We start from the raw sequence: 16,038 nt of genomic DNA, 5'->3' as shown, positions 1-16,038 counted from the left end.
ATTTTCATGGCGTTGTTCATTAACCACCCTTGGTGAAAAAATACAGAATGCCTCTGAAAATCTGTCAAACATTTTAAAGGATGTGAGAACAGATCTTCCACGTTTCTGTGAGTTTATTCTAGAAAGGAACATGAAATAGTCTGCAGAGTCCCAGGTGGGACTGACCAGCACACAAGTGGCCAGCACTCATCATACTGCATGGGCTTTAGAGAATAATTAATGCAGTACTGGACAATATGACAACACACCCTGAGATCTTACCATTTCCCTATTTGATCCCCTCAAAGCATCTCATTCTGCAAGGAAGAAAAAAATAGTATCTTTCTCTTAAGTAGTGCCAAAATGTGCAGTCGTGGAAGAAATAAAGCCTCCTAATCACTCAAGACATGACATATCAGTATACTGAACACTGTTGGTGATGGATATCATCTTATCAGAAATGGAGAGTTAAAAGATGGTCAGACTCAGTTCCCTCAATACAGCAATCTTAAATGGCAAAGGCAACGAAGATCTGCAACAAATACATCAAGATTCCCGGCCTAGATTACAAATCAATTAATTTAAACATGAATACTTTCCTTCTTAAGTATTATCTATATTAATATGACGCATCATTACTATCCAGAAATAGATCTTTTTAATAAGCTAATAAAATTGCATAACGTTTCCTTTGAGAGATTCTATCACGTCAACATCATCTGATTACCACATACTAATTTTTAACAGCATAAAGGAGTTTTTTGTTTCGAAGACCGTAAGTTCTGTAGTACAAAGTGTCTTGCAAACTGCTATAAATTCACGAAGAACTGAAATAATGAATTAGCATTATTAGATGTACAAGATTGAAGATAAGTACAAGAAAGATATGCTTTCTTCTAGAAGTAGCTGAATCTTAATACAGTCGATATTAGTGCAGTATCTTAGAAAACTGACACATCAAGATGGAAAAGTCAGATTGCTGCACTGAACCGAAGGGACACTGAAGGCACAAGTATTTTCAGAAGGTCCTCCTCACCAAAAATAAGCACAAGCATTACTCACAAAACTTCCTTCCAGCCAACACCTATCACACTACCATGCCCCTCTACACTCTCCTCCCTCCTTCACTTCGCAAAAACAACAGAAGCCCCGCTGTTTTCACTATATGCTGACATTTACTCGAGTCAAAAATCGAACACCAGACTCTCAGCCACACCACTTCTATACTTTGTAAAAACTATCTAGTAGCATTTCCATCAGACTTCTATTTTTCTTGCATTCTATGTCACTTATCCTCTAACATTTTGCTTTGTCTCCTACAAAAGATCTGAAGTAAGGAGACCAATCCCACTTCTGCCTTTCCTACAAGACATATTTTACTACAAAACCAAGGCTGAGAAATTTCAAAAGAAGCTATAAAAGGGCAAATTTTTCCAATTTACTATACTGAATTGTGTGCCTCCTGATGTATCCCTGTTTTGGCTGAAATAATTTTATTCAAAGCAGCTTGCATGGTGCTGTTTTGGATATATGATGAAAACAGTGTTGAACACACACCAATGTTTCAATTTATGCTCAGCATTGCTTATGCAGTGCCAAAGTCTTTTCTGCTTCTTGTGCTGCCCTTGCAGGCAGGCTGGGGGTACACAAAGAGCTGGGAGGGTACAGCTCATCTCAACTGGCCAAAGAGATATTCTATACCACACAACACCACCCTGATCAACAATAAGAGCTAGAGTAAAGAAGGAGGAAGGAGAGGATGCTCAGGATGACTGTCTTACCAAGAGACCATTATGAGTGATTAGTCCTGCTCCCTTGAAAATGGCTTGACATTTGTCCGTCGATGGAAATCAGAAAATGAGTTCTTTTGCTTGTGCACATGGCTTTTGCTTTACCTGTTAAGCTGTTCTTATCTCAGCCCACAAGATATAACGCTTTTCCTTTCTGATTCTCTTCCCTGCCCAATTGGTGGCAAGTTAGCAATGCATGGTACCCAGATGCCTACTGAGGTTAAACCACCATATGATGTGTCTGAGATTTAAAGGATACATAACTTAAGTACGGTAATGGTGACAGGATATTGGGTTAGAAACCATTTACAGTGCCTTCTGTGATAAGCTGTCCAAGCAAACTGGTTCAGAGCACAAAAGGAAAGGACTCCCTATCTGGCCTTCAGTTACACATGTCCTGCATTCAGATAAAATCCGGAGATAAGAGGTTCGCCTTCCAGAACCTTCACATTTTTGCTTATGAAGTAGAATGTTTCCACAAAAACAGAGACTGAAGATAAGTTTAGAAGTATTTTCTGCCTACTCATAACTCCAAACCCTTTCAAGTGTACGACCTCTCACCCAGCTTGTCATCTAATTGCCAGAAAATAAAGAGCTACCCATAATAAGGGACAAAGAGATAAAGTAGTACAAAAAACTTCCAAATACTTTCCATGCCTGCTAGAGGTAATAAGCCATTCTATCCAGCCAATTAAATAAACAAACAAACAAATTTATATCTGGCACACTTAAAACTGAAACCTGAAATCTAAATTTCTCGTGGGGATTTCAGAGGAGGGAAGGGAAACAGATCCAAAAAGCAACAAATGGAAAACCCTTCCATTAGCTTCACTTACAGCTAATGCACTGTTGGCTAATGCTCGTAGATTAACTTTTTTTAAAATCCATTTTAAAATAATTCTGATCAAGACTAGGTTCAGTCTCTTTAGAAAATCAATGTACACTTTGTTACTAATCCAGCTTTGACAAAAATTGCAGAACAGCTGATACTGCATCACTTTTAATGTTCTGACAATAAAAACGCAGATTTAGGTTTCGTTTTCTGAAAGTCACCAACAGTTAATGTTACATTCTCCTAACATTTGGAGAATCTACTTATGTTATTTAGAGCTTAACAAATTAATTTGATTTAAATTAATTCCTTTTGTGCAGAGACAGCAAGACACGCATTTTTTCCCATTAAGTTCTGCCACATGTCACATGTAACAGTAACACATTCTTTCTTTAGAACTGAAAGAGCAAAAATAGATTTTTCTTCAGCTGAGGTCTGACTGAAACTTTGCCCTTGAAGATAAGCACGACTGAATAACTTGGGAAAGAATTACTGATAAAAATCAAACGACCATCAACTGTGAGCATCTTACCTTTAAATAGGATCCATAATATTTAGTTACATAGGGACTGTCACACTGACTCAGCACTGTGATTTCCTGTTGGATGTCTTCTATTTCATCTTCTGCTTCTTCTAGGTCAATGATTTTTATAGCAACCACTTTCTGAGTCCGATTGTCAATTCCTTTAAAAACTTCACCAAAAGAGCCCTTACCAATTTTCTCCAGTTTTGTAAACAGTTCTTCTGGATCCGCCTTCAGAGTCTGTTAAAAACAAGAGAAAATTTACTCAGTATTTGTAACATTAAAATGAAATCTGGCATTTTCAAAGCCTGCACACCCTTCAAATTGTACAGAGTCCTATTTATCCAGCTACTCTTTTTCTATCTCTATAATTAATCTGTTCTTCCTACCTCCCCTACGTGCACATATTGCAACATTTATGCTTCCCTGTACATAAAGTACAAATTTATCACAGTCCCTGTAACCAGGATTTCTCCTATCCAGCATGAGAAAATGCTGTTGCCTCAATTCATTTTTCTTGGCCAATAAATTGCACCTGGGCACTGAGAATGAAAGACCCTAACAAAGATCTGGTTTCTGTTAAAATTAACATGGATCAAATATAAAAGTAATGTGGATTTTTTTTTCCTGTTCCTTGCTCTTTAAATTGCTTCTTTCCCAGAATGCTGTCTTACTCCTTTGAATTTTTCACATACCTCATCCTATACAGACTTTGTTCCCCTCTTCAGTGCACTGACTGCTTCTTCTTATTGCTTGATGTGGCAAGCAATTCCCTTTAACTGTCTTCTACTAAAGACCACCTGCACAAACTGCCATACTTCCTTCATACTCCTGCCCCCAAGTTCTTCCTGTAAAAGGATTTCTTTTTCTTCTTCTCTCAGTTGGGTGAGGTCATTCACTCCTTGAAAAAAAAAGCTGCCTTGATTTGAACAGTCAAGTGAAAACTGAGTGCACACCTAAACATGTCACCTTAAAAAAGAATGCAAGATCTTTGTGAACTATTTTGCTACAGTTGTTTTTTCTTCACTACCAAGTATTCAGCTCACTACTGCTGCTCTTCATACTTGCACTGCGCAGATGCTGAGTTCCAGTGTGCACCTTTTTCATCTGACAGCAAGGAGTCTTTACAGCTAATCAAAATACATATTACAACTAATTAGAAAAGTTATAGCTAGAGGGAATAGGCATGATGGGAAGAAACATAGAATGGCATTACTTAAAACCTTAAGAAATAAATCAAACACCTGAAAAGATGTGTTACTGTTCTTAAAAGGATGAGGTTATATCAACTGAAGTGAAAATACATTGTTGGTATAGAAAAAGATTCATATGAGAAAAAAGATCAGTAATTGCAGAAGAATAATGGGGCAATAAAAGTTTCTAAGCACTGAGACAACATATCCTCTTCAGCAATTAGATTTAGCTTATGAAGCACCTCCCACCTATACTTAACGTCTACTTCTACTGGTATCTCAAAGGTTGCAGAATTGATCCTTGCAGCCCAAAGAAAGAGATCACCAAGAAGATGTTTTAGTTCATGTAAAGCTATAAATCACACAAGTTTAACATCTGAATGAGGTCTTCTGAGGACCAGAGAGCTGTGACTGTTTGAGTTCAAAGATAAAGCAGGGAGTGTGTTTGTGGAGCAGCCTGAATTCTATCTCTACTTGTCAAAAAATATTACTATACTACAACTTCTAATACTTTAAAGTAAGCTACGAGACATCATAGTTTTCAGAAGATGATTCCAGGAACAGATGGCCAGTGAGATCACTCCCACAAAAGACACTTATCAATGCACACTGTGAGACTTCAGCGGCCCCAAGAAGTTCCCCCCAGGCATCTTTGTGACCTTCCTACCAAAGTCAGCTTAAGGAAACAAACAGGACATGGGCTTTTGTGACCCAGCAGAGCTATATATCCAAATCACTTCCACCGAAACAACCTTGAATTTCAACGTAATGAGAATTACATACTATTACATCCTACATACGTAATCTACTAATCTATCTCCCACCTGGAAACCAAACCAGAGCACTTCACAATTTCCAGCACATATAGTTAGCAGCTAGCCCCACAGTGACAACCTACCAGCACTTTCACCTCCAAAAAATCACAAAACTAAAGCAGTAAATCAATTTGTACTGAAGTAGTTCTCCTCACGTGCCACAGAATGCTCCTCTACCATTATTCAGAACAGACATGTCTCTGTATAAATCATTTATACAAAAATCCCAGTACTTGCATCAAATACTTTCTCTTTTGGAAAACAATTCTTGGTCTGTCTTTTCATCCATACTGTGTTAAGACTTGAGTTGACACAGACACGGGGATCTCTGCACGCTCAGTTCATCCATACAACCCAAGTGCCTGGTGAAAAGATTTATTATTAAAAACCCTTCTCCTTCCCAAATCAGAACTTTTGTAAACACATATCTTAATTTTAAAACTTAAAAGTTACCGCTCTGGAACTTTGTTCTGAGCCACAGGAGGCAGCAGCTGTTCAAAGAAATCTCTCTATCCCCTCTGTGAGAAGGTCCAAATTTTCTTCCCAGGAGATCAAGTGCTTGAAGGCAGAGCTGTAATCTACTGGCGGTTTGTCTGCATGGAAAACTACCCGTTGGTCTCTCTTTAATAATCTGCTCTATTTCAGAAATGGACAGATTAGGCCTCCAGATACATAATGAGCTGCTTGAATTTGCAATTACACGAGTGGCCAATTCCCGTTCATTTCCCCAAGACAACATCTGGGAAGGATTCTTGCCAATTTGTTTTATTTCTGCAAAGACTTCCAACACAGCCAAAATATACAAATAGCTTTACAAATAGTCTCTCCATACGACTGAATAGAGAAAAATGCTTTCCATAAATTCAGTCACTTCTTTTTGCTGACTCTGCTCCAGAAGTTTCTGCATTGCATTTTTCTGCTAATGCTATAATGCAAAATGAAGGGAACCAATCTAAGAACCTCAACACAACTGAGCAGACTGAATATTGTGAGAAACCACAGAACACGGCTGCAACATCTGCTCCCAAAGGATAAAGTTAGTCATCTAGTTTGGCAAGGAGCTAAGCACTCTGCCACTACAACATTTCTTTCAAAGTAGGCCACAGGACCCATCAGTAAAACAAAAAAAAAACAAGGAACACTTACATCTAATGATTACAGAAAATCCGATGCCCATATGTTAGTTAGGGCAGTGTGTTAGATGGCTTCTCACACTCCTAAGCACCAATCACAGGCATCTTTCTCTTGGATTGCTCAAAGTCCTCTATAAGCAGAGTTATCATTCTCCCAGTGATAAGTAACTTCTCTGTGCTCTGTCCCACGTTGCTTTCATTACTCCTGACCTTAATCAGCCAGGGCAATATACTGCCCTTAAAATGAACTCTTCTCAATACTCCACTCAGTCATCAGTGTTGCCCACTTCTACAGAAAGAAAAGACAGTACAAAATATTCCAAGATCGTATTTGTTCAACTCGGCCTCGTGCCTCACACTCAGCTGTGCCCAACCTATTGGAAATAATAATATCTTTATAATAATTCATACTTACTGTATCTAGCACTTCACATTATTCTGTTCAGTAATTCAAATCCTCAAGGTTACAGAGTTCTTCAGCAATGGCCTACCCCACTTAAGTATAACGGTTGCCCTTCAATATTGTATCATCAACACATTTTACCTGCATGTAAACCTTTTCTTTCTTTTTCCAGTGATACAGTCAATTCTCAGTCACCAACAACAGAGATTTGGTGAAAGCTGCAGTTTCTCCACTGACATCACCTGCCCAGTACTTCCCTCAAAGTCAGCGCTATACACAACTCACAATGTATTTAGTTTTAAGAGTCTGAAATTCTCATCTGAACAAACAACTCCTGTAGCACAATAGAAAATGTTACCAAAATTCAAATTTCTTAGAGCATGCACACACTTTTACCTTTATTCATAACCATTTTGACCTTAGACAAAGCTTTAACAGAGTCCCTTTCTGATAGCAGCCTTTCAGCACCAAAAGGGGGGCTATAAGAAGGAAGGGGCAGACTCTTTAGCAGGGTCTGTTGTGATAGGACAAGGGGAAACAGCTTCAAACTAAAAGAGGGGAGAGGTAGACTGGATATAAGGACGTTTTTTTTACAAAAAGGATGGTGAGGCACTGGAACAAGTTGGCCAGAGAGGTGGTAGATGCCCCATCCCTGGAGACATTCAAGGTCAGGCCAGTAGGGCTCTGAGCAACCTGATCTAGCTGTAAATGTCCTGTTCATTGCAAGGGAATGGGACAAGATGACCTGACCTTTAAGGGTCCCTTCCAACTCTAAGCATTCTACGATTCTATAATTTCATTCCAATTCTCATTTCTAATCTCCTTTTATGAGGGCTTACTTACCTGGTTATGACATAAATGGGATGAACAAAACTATTTTTCTCTTTAACCTACAAGAATGCCAAGCCATCTCATGTTCAAGTTCTCTAATTATTTGAGTAACTGATTTCAATTGCAGATCTGATTTCTCTTTTGAAACAGACAACGATCTTTCAATTCTTCTTCTGCATACTTTTCATTTTACCAAGCCAACTTCCAATTCATCTGTCCAATCTTCACTCTCTATTGACCCCAAGCCCAAAATACCATCACCTGAGCAGGTTCAGAGATCTCTGGTGAATATCAGGTACCACATGGTGAACTGCCTTGAGACTGCTGCCAATTACCACCTCTGCTACCACATTTGGAGATAAAAACAATATGTTTTGAGCCCTGTTTATAGAAATGCAGATAAACCTGGACAGATGCTGTAATAAGATGTTGCAGACAGTGAACTCTATAAAACCATTAAGGATTGGAGAAACTAATGGAACAAAATAAAACCTGACATAAAAGAAATCCATCAAAATAATTTCTGGCTCAGAAAATACTTGAGCAGTAAAATTTACCTTAATTTGTGGAAGTACGCCATGGAATTACTGCAAATTATCACATTCCTACACTTTTTTTCTTAGACATCGACTCCTAAAGCCATCAAAGCACTGGCCCAGATGGGCTGTGTCCAGCTGATACATTCTGAAAGCATCTGCATCCAAGTCAGATCTCCAAAAAACAAATTATAGTTTATGGTACAGCCAATGCATGTTGTAGTACAAAATTAAGAACCTGTGAAGTCAGACAGGAAGATTTCAAGGCCATTGCCACTTTAGGAATTATCTTCCCAGTTGCCTCCTCTTCCCTGTAACTGCAAGTCACCACGTGTTCACAGTCTAAACAGGATACTGTCACTTCTTTCAGGTGATCAGAGCAAAAGATAAAAGGGAAGAAAAAGGCACAACTTTGCTTCTGAGGACGCCATTACAGGTTAGTCACCATACAAGTTAACAATGAACTATCTGTTGTTACCTTCATAAAAAATAAATAAATAAATAAATAAATAAAATCACCTTCCTACAAATGTCAACAGAAGCACAGAAGAGAAAGGCCCTTTCCTGTGCCAACTCACCAAGGTTTATGAGTTGGAATAGCTGGTGGACAAAAAATGCTTGAATTTGTGCTTCAGTCTTTCGCACCTTGGATTTTTTGTACAGAATCTCCTCTTTGCAAGGACTAGTTTGTCTGAACTAATTAGCCTCGTCTCACTGACTGATAGGAAGAAAGAGCAGCCTGGAGTATTTTAGCACTTCTGCACAGAAATAGAAGCGACATAGCATATCCATCCATTTCTGAATGGCAAAACAGTGTTTGACGTGAGCACCAGTGTTGTCCAAATAAGAATACTTCAGCTCTATTTTCAGCCACGCAAAAAAGGTGTGCAAAGACATGAGTTTCTTTTCAACAGACACTGTTGTGGTACGTTGCTTATTTTAAATTAGCTTCCACAAAGACCAGTGGACAAGCTCAGGCAGGCACTTTTCACAAGAGGAGAACTCCAAGCCAGAAAGCCACTCATAGTACATAGCTGGCACGTCCCAGGTCCCCCTTCACACAGCTTTCCATTTCAGAAGCAGCCATACAAAACTTTTCCCAGAGCATCATTCCCAGTCTTTCCAAACTTACTCACCTCAGCACACATCAATATTAAGCAATGTTGATTTTTTACTTTTACCCTCCTAGAGCCAGCTGCAGAAGCGACAGCCAAAGAGATAGATTTATATTTGCCCAAGAGAACCTCATGAGGTTCAACAAATCCAAGTGCAAGGTCTTGTACCCTCACAGCCCAGAAAGCCAACCCTATCTTGGGCTGCATCAAAAGCAATGTGATCAGTAGGGTGAGGGAGGTGATCCTGCCCCGCTACTCTATGCTGGTGAGGCCTCACCTGGAGTACTGCATCCACACGTGGAATCTCAGAACAGGAGAGACATGGACCTGTTGGAGCACATCTAGAGGGCCACACAAATGATCCAAGGGATGGAACACCTCTTCTATGAGAACAGGCTGAGAGAGCTGGGGCTGTTCAGCCTGGAGAACGCTGCGAGATAGCAGCCTTTCAGTATCTGAAGTGGAGCTGTAAAAGGAAGGGGACAGACTCCCTAGCAGGGTCTGTGCTGACAGCACAAGGGGAAATGGTTTCAAGCTAAAGGAGGGGAGATTTAGGCTGGATATACGAAAAAAGTATTTTACAATAAGGGTGGTGAGGCACTGGAACAGGTTGTCCAGAGAGGTGGTGGATGCCCCATCACTGTAGACATTCAAGGCCAGGCTGAAGGGGGCTCTGAGCACCTGATCGAGCTGTGGGTGTCCCTGTTCACTGCAGGAGAGTTGGACTAGATGGCCTTAAAGGTCCCTTTCAACTCTAAGGATTCTAATATTAATTTTAAAAAGTCAACAACAACAAATAAATAAACAGAATTGTATCCTTCAATGGTTTCACGATATCAGGAAGAGCTTCTTCCAGGAAAGAGAAGCTTCAAATTTTACTGCTCAGCATTTTACCTTTCTCAGAAGCTGGTCACAGTTTTTACTTTCAGTGATATAAATACACTGTACATGAATAGCTGATACAACACACAAGATAGCTTCCTGTAGTCAGTGGGAAACTGAAATAAGACACAGCCAAGATGCCATAAATTCTGTCATGAAACTTCAGCAGCTCATAACCAAAGAGTGGACAGGAGCTGAAAAACCTTGCACCTCTCAAAGGCTTTAGATGTTGAACAGAAATGAAAATATCTATAGCATGCATCACAGTGGCCTTACTAATGCTGACATCTTTTTCACAGTTTAACTCCATTACTCTGCTTTCTAATTAGATTGGAACATGCTTTAAGCATTTTGGGGGGGAGAAGTTGCCTGAACTCAGCTTGTCATAAAAGTATTCCTCATCCATCTACTGCACAACTACTTTTCATCTACTTTCAAGGAAAATGCACTTATTTGGGGGTCAAAATACAAAACATTTGGTTCTTTATCAATAATATGGAAATATCACTGTGCAAATTCCTACCCTTGTGACGAATGGCTGAAGAAATTATAGTAATAGAAGCATGTTAGAACAGAATGTATGCAGGATCAATGCTAACTGAGGAAAAGAAGAAAAAAGAATGAGTTTTAGGGTCTACAGCAATCCCACAACATGAGGGGAGACCTATCGTTTGACAAGTCAGTCCATTTCTTATTTACTCTTATGAGAGAAAGATATTCTCATCATAGAATTTCTCACTCCACATCCCAAATTCAGTACAAGCTGAAGTGATGCTTCCCAGTGCGTCATCTCTGTCATTAATTGCCACGGGCACACATGCACAAGGAAACATACCCCAAATTAGGAGATATGTATGGACAAACTCAAAGTTCTCAATTTAAAGAGCTTACCAGTAAAAGGCATTGTGATTACAGAACTGCATCCACGCAAACGGTCGCTTTTATCCACACACAATACACACGTTAATTAAATGGGACTCTCCCAGTGCAGGCAGGTATAACATCAAAGTAATAATGAGATCAAATTATGATACGATGCAGTATTTTGCACTAGGTACCAGGCTGGCTCTGTTCATCAGCATTTGGTGCTTCCCTGCCAAAGATGGGGAACGTAAATACCAAAATTTGAGATGTAGACAAGATAAGTATGTTCATTCCCTATCTCAGGATCACAAAAGATGCCATTATGTAAGTCATTATAGGAACCTTGTATATCACGCATAACACAAGTCTCAACATTTAAACACACTGGCTATATCCATATTCTTCTGTCTCCTTAGGGACTGAGATAACAGCTGGCACCTTACCCATACATGAGGCCAGGACACGGAACCTACTGTGACATCTGACTAGGCTGAGTCCAAGATCTGTAACAAAGACATCTGAAACAGATGTGCTAGAAGCAGTACCTACCTACCTGTATGGAAGCCCATCTGATGGAAACATATTTTTACTGCTCTGAGGCTGTTGACACTATCGTTGAGACAAGAGTACAATAAAAAGGTGAGAGCAGTGAGTGACAATGATGACAAACCATCTTGGATGTGACTGATACCAGAGCACAGACCCAAAACCAGATTTGATATGCTCAGCCTTTGGAAACCTTTCCTTACCCCCTTACCTCTGCATAAATACTATGCTCTGCTACATAAACATTTATAGTTGAATAGAAATCTGAAAAGCATGTCTGAAATTGAAAGCTCAAAAACAGAAGGGCTTAAGCAAGGGAGCAGAGATTGAAGAAAGTAAGGATTCACTGTTGTCAAGCCTTACCGTGTTTAAGAGCTGTCTGACTCAATCCTTCAGCTATTTATGTGATGCAGACAACCCAAAAGGTGACAGACTGAATACTTCAAAATGCTCCCCAAAGATAAGCAGAAAAGAACATGCAAAGACCACAGGAAAGAAAGGACAAAGACGACTAATGATGAAGAAAGCCTAAGTCTAACTTCTCATTTTACCTGCACAGTCTGAATTAACAGCTCTACGGTTTAATAATATCCAAATTGAAGCTTCGCTCTGACATCAGTGGCCTCTTAGGAAACTTCACCAACAAGTCATACCTAGCATGTCCAAAGGAAACCAGCTCTCACTCCTCTATGTACACTTGATAGAAAGAGCTTGGGAATCACAGAATCACAGAATGGCCAGGGTTGGAAGGATCCTCAGGGATCATGAATCTCCAACCCCCCTGCCACATGCAGGGCCACCAACCTCCCCATTTAATACTAGACCAGGCTGCCCAGGGCCCCATCCAACCTGGCCTTTAACACCTCCAGGGAGGGGGCATCCACAACCTCTCTGGGCAGCCTGTTCCAGCACTGCACCACTCTCTCCATAAAGAACTTCCCCCTGACATCCAACCAAAAAAAATGCTCAGCACCCATTCGTTCACTAGAAGCTGTTACACATGACTTCCTAGTATCAAAAGTCCCACTGTTGATAAGAGCTGCTTCTCTAGAAAAACTCCAGCCATGTGCTGCATAGCCTTGACGTGGCTTTTGACCTCCAGAGCCAGAAGATGCCAGCGCTGTTTCTGCAAACTGAAAACTCTTCTGTCCTTGTGCTGAAGGACGAGGATTGTAACGTGCCACAGAGTCCCAGCATCTGCGCCCTGGATATTTTAAAACAGGCAAACCACCATCATAATGGTCAAAGGATCATTCAAATAATTGCTATAGATTATTGCAGAGTATTTATCAAGCTATAACTTCAAAAAATTAAAATCTGGAAAAAATAATCTCCTATATACAAGCTGCAGATGCAAAGCTGAAGAGGCTACACGGCTTTTCAGTGCCTGTAATAACCACTTTAACTGGCACTTTACTGCCTAAACACTGCTAGCAGCCAGAAAGGCACCTCCTATGGACTCTCCTCACTTCTCCAGGATCTGTGGTTGATGGAGCCATTTGTCTTTCCTCATAAGGAGTTCTTGAAAGCATCCTTGTTGTTAATAACATAAGGTTCAATTCAAAAGGAATTTCACACAGTCGTCATTATACAAAAAGTTGGGATAAAAAAGCTTAACTGCTTTTCTGGTTCTCAAACTTCATAAACAATGAAAAATGCAAACAGATCATATACAGTTTAAACCTAAGACCTTTTTAAGTGGAGAAAGAAAGAAAGTCTTTTAATTCCTATTAATTTCAGCATTTTATTGCTAAAGATTACATTAAAACTGCTTGCTGCCAGATATCCGACAGCCTGATGTACTGCAGTCCTGTGTTCTGCAGCTTCATCCTTTAAGCTTTTAGTTGCAAGTCTACATTTTCTGAGCTTTTTGGTTCAAGACATTCCTAAGAAACTTCAAAACGCATTACGGTTCACCAAGGACACGTATCATTAATTTACAAAGAGAGTATTTTATTATTTGAAATGGTTCCATAAAGAAACTACAGAAGCTTACCAAAGCCTTGAACTGCAGGCCGGGCTGAAAGTCACTTTTACAGGTCACGCACACCTTTCTGAGCCAGCCTTGCAAAAATATCACACATCACAGACAAGCAAGCATTTTTTCCTATGTCAGCTGTCCAAAGCATAAAGAATGAAGACAACTTACTGTCAGGTTAGAAGTGATGCCCCTTCACGTCACACACTCCAACTCCCACCCGCACAGAGCACTAAAACTAAGGGCAGCATAAACACTGAGCACCAACCTATTTGCACACACAGAAATTTAGGTCAAAACTCAGCTCTGTTTTCATTGGGGCTGGAACATGCCCGCTTCCCAGCAGACAGTGAATCTCAGGTTTTGACAGCCTTCCAAGCACCATCCTACATTTCCTCCACAGTTTCTCATTCCTTTGGCTTGCTCTACCCACTTGCTTTTTATGCATCACTCTTCAACCATCAATCAGATATGTTGTTCAGAGAGAAAAACATTAATCCCTCATTCCTCTCACTGTTTACACACCACTCTGCTCACACCAAACACCACAATAAAGCATTGTTCCTGCATGTGACTTCTGGGGGTCAAGAAGTTGCTTTTGTTCACACGAGGAGGCTGATCTCTTCTATAAGCGCAGCAAAAGACGTAAGGGAGAGCTGCATAACGTTCTCTCTGACATTGCTTACAACATTTGTTACAGAAGCTGTAGGTGGGCAGAAAGGATCACACTACAGAAAAAGAAAACACAGTCCCATGATTTCGACGATTTAATCATACTGCAGAGAACTGAGCTCTATTTCTCTCCTTTATATAAGTCACAAACCTTTGTCTTCTTTAAGCAGGGATGTACCTCACTGCCTGAGCATTTATCTGCAAATAAAGTCAAAGAGAACTGTGTACTGAGAACAGACTATTAAGACTGCAGCAAGCTCAGACAGAATGGAGACAGATCCAGGCACCTTGAAGTGGGTGCAGAAAATGAGCACATAGCTTTCACCTTGCTCACAGACTTGATGCCTCTACCTACCAGCTTTACTTTGTTATTTTACATTGTTTTTAAAGTTCCCAAACATTCCAGAAACTCTCAGAGTAAAGAAACATGAGAAAAATAACAGTCCTGAACAAAAAGATTTGGAGTAAAACCTCAAATTACAGGGGCTAACAAAATCCTCAAAGCTTACTTATTAAATACAGCTAAGAGTATCACAAGCTGAATAACAAACCAAGTAAGCTAGTAAAAAAACAGGTCATCAGAGATGCTAAAAATGACACGCATCAGCAGGTCACGCAGACTGCTGGAGCAACCCTCATTCTCTTACTTCCCAGCAGCTCTAGCTCAGACTTTCTCCATTCTCAAATACCACAGATTCTCTTTAAGTAGGTTCAGAGAGTGGTTCTAGTTCTCAAACATTTCAGAAAATCTCCAAGGTGTAGCACTAACCGAGTCCCACCCAAAGGGAGGGAGAAAGGAGTACTTTTGTGCCTTCGGCAATCAGCAAAGTGCTGTGTGTGGAAGGTGAACTTGGATGCCCAACCGCAGCCCCTAAAGAGTGGTGAAGTAATGGAGAGAGAGAGCCTGCATACCCTGTTTGGCATCCAACGGTGCCATTCACACTGTGCCTAAGCATCTATCCTGCTAATTCTGGTCATGCACATGACTTTGGATTCAGGAGTTAGAACCTGGTTAGCAAAACAGAACCCAGAGCTAATCAGCCAAACGAAGCACAAAAACTTTCAATCCAGGAGAACTGAAACAAACTTTACTTCCCACCCAGAAGTTATTCTCTGGGAGGCTGGGGGCAGGCCAGCGTCTACTAAGCAGCAGGAAACCTTTAGTAACCCACAGCCACCAATGACCTTAAGGTTTTTCTGCCACCAGCAGAAGGAGTTCAGCCGGCCGAAAGCCACCCCGGCTGTTTAAAAACCACGGCTTTACCACACTGCCGGCAGATCGCATCTGCGAGGCCGGCAGCGCCCGGAGCCAGCTGCAAGCTCCAGCTGCAGGCTCCAGCCGCGGCCCCGCCGCGCCAGCCCTACGGATGGGCACCGCAACCCGCTGAAGGTCAACAGCCGGGCCCCGTTCCTCCGGAAGGCAGGTTTTCATTCCTCGCGTTCAAACGACAACACCGAGGGGGGGGGGGAAACACCACGTCCTTCTCCCCCGCCCCGCGCCGAGGCTCGAAGATGGAGGGAGCCCCGCGCAGCCCTCGCTCGGCCAGCGCGCTCCGCTCCCGGCGGTTACGCCGTGCCACGGCTCCCAGCGCCCGGGGCAGCCCGCCCTTCCCCCGGCCCCCCGACGCCGGCCGTGGGGGCGGCCGCTCCTCACCTGCATCCCCGGCAGGCCCGGCTGCACGGGGGAGTGTGCCATGGCGGCGGCGGCGGCGGCCTGCGGGAGGGGCCGGCTCTCCTCAGGCGGCGCCGGGGGACGGAGCTGAGCTCATCGCCGCGCTCCCACACTCCTCCTCCTCTCCCTTCCCCCGAGCCGGCAGTGCCCGTGCGCGGGCGGCGGCGGAGGGGCCGGTCCAAGCGCGGGCTCCTCGGGCCTCGTCGCGGATGCGGCCTCGTCGCTCCTCGGCCCTCCTCTCGTCTCACCTCCTCCGGGGCTCTCCCCGCCCGGT

General features: G+C 41.8%; 1 protein-coding gene across 6 annotated transcripts in view; it reads right to left on the bottom strand.

Annotated features, from left to right (window-relative positions):
• The window catches only part of STK24 (serine/threonine kinase 24), a 112,785-nt gene extending 96,747 nt beyond the window's left edge, over positions 1-16,038 (bottom strand). Inside the window, exons 1-2 of one of the 6 annotated variants that reach the window (XM_085215605.1) lie at positions 15,747-16,038; positions 3,316-3,364 (exon numbers count right to left, since the gene is read on the bottom strand). In XM_085215605.1, the coding sequence (XP_085071731.1) occupies positions 3,316-3,364; positions 15,747-15,788 (91 nt within the window). In that variant the 5' untranslated portion in view covers positions 15,789-16,038. Of the gene's footprint in view, positions 1-3,133; positions 3,365-15,746 lie in introns of those variants that run through there. The other 5 variants (XM_085215607.1, XM_085215603.1, XM_085215604.1 and 2 more) reach the window with 5 other exon arrangements.

Source organism: Meleagris gallopavo, chromosome 1 (assembly GCF_905368555.1).
Source record: "Meleagris gallopavo chromosome 1, MGAL_WU_HG_1.1, whole genome shotgun sequence".
NCBI classification, from domain to species: Eukaryota; Metazoa; Chordata; class Aves; order Galliformes; family Phasianidae; genus Meleagris; species Meleagris gallopavo.
The sequence above is the reverse complement of the archived record's forward strand: the minus strand, read 5'-3'. Positions and strand labels throughout refer to the sequence as shown.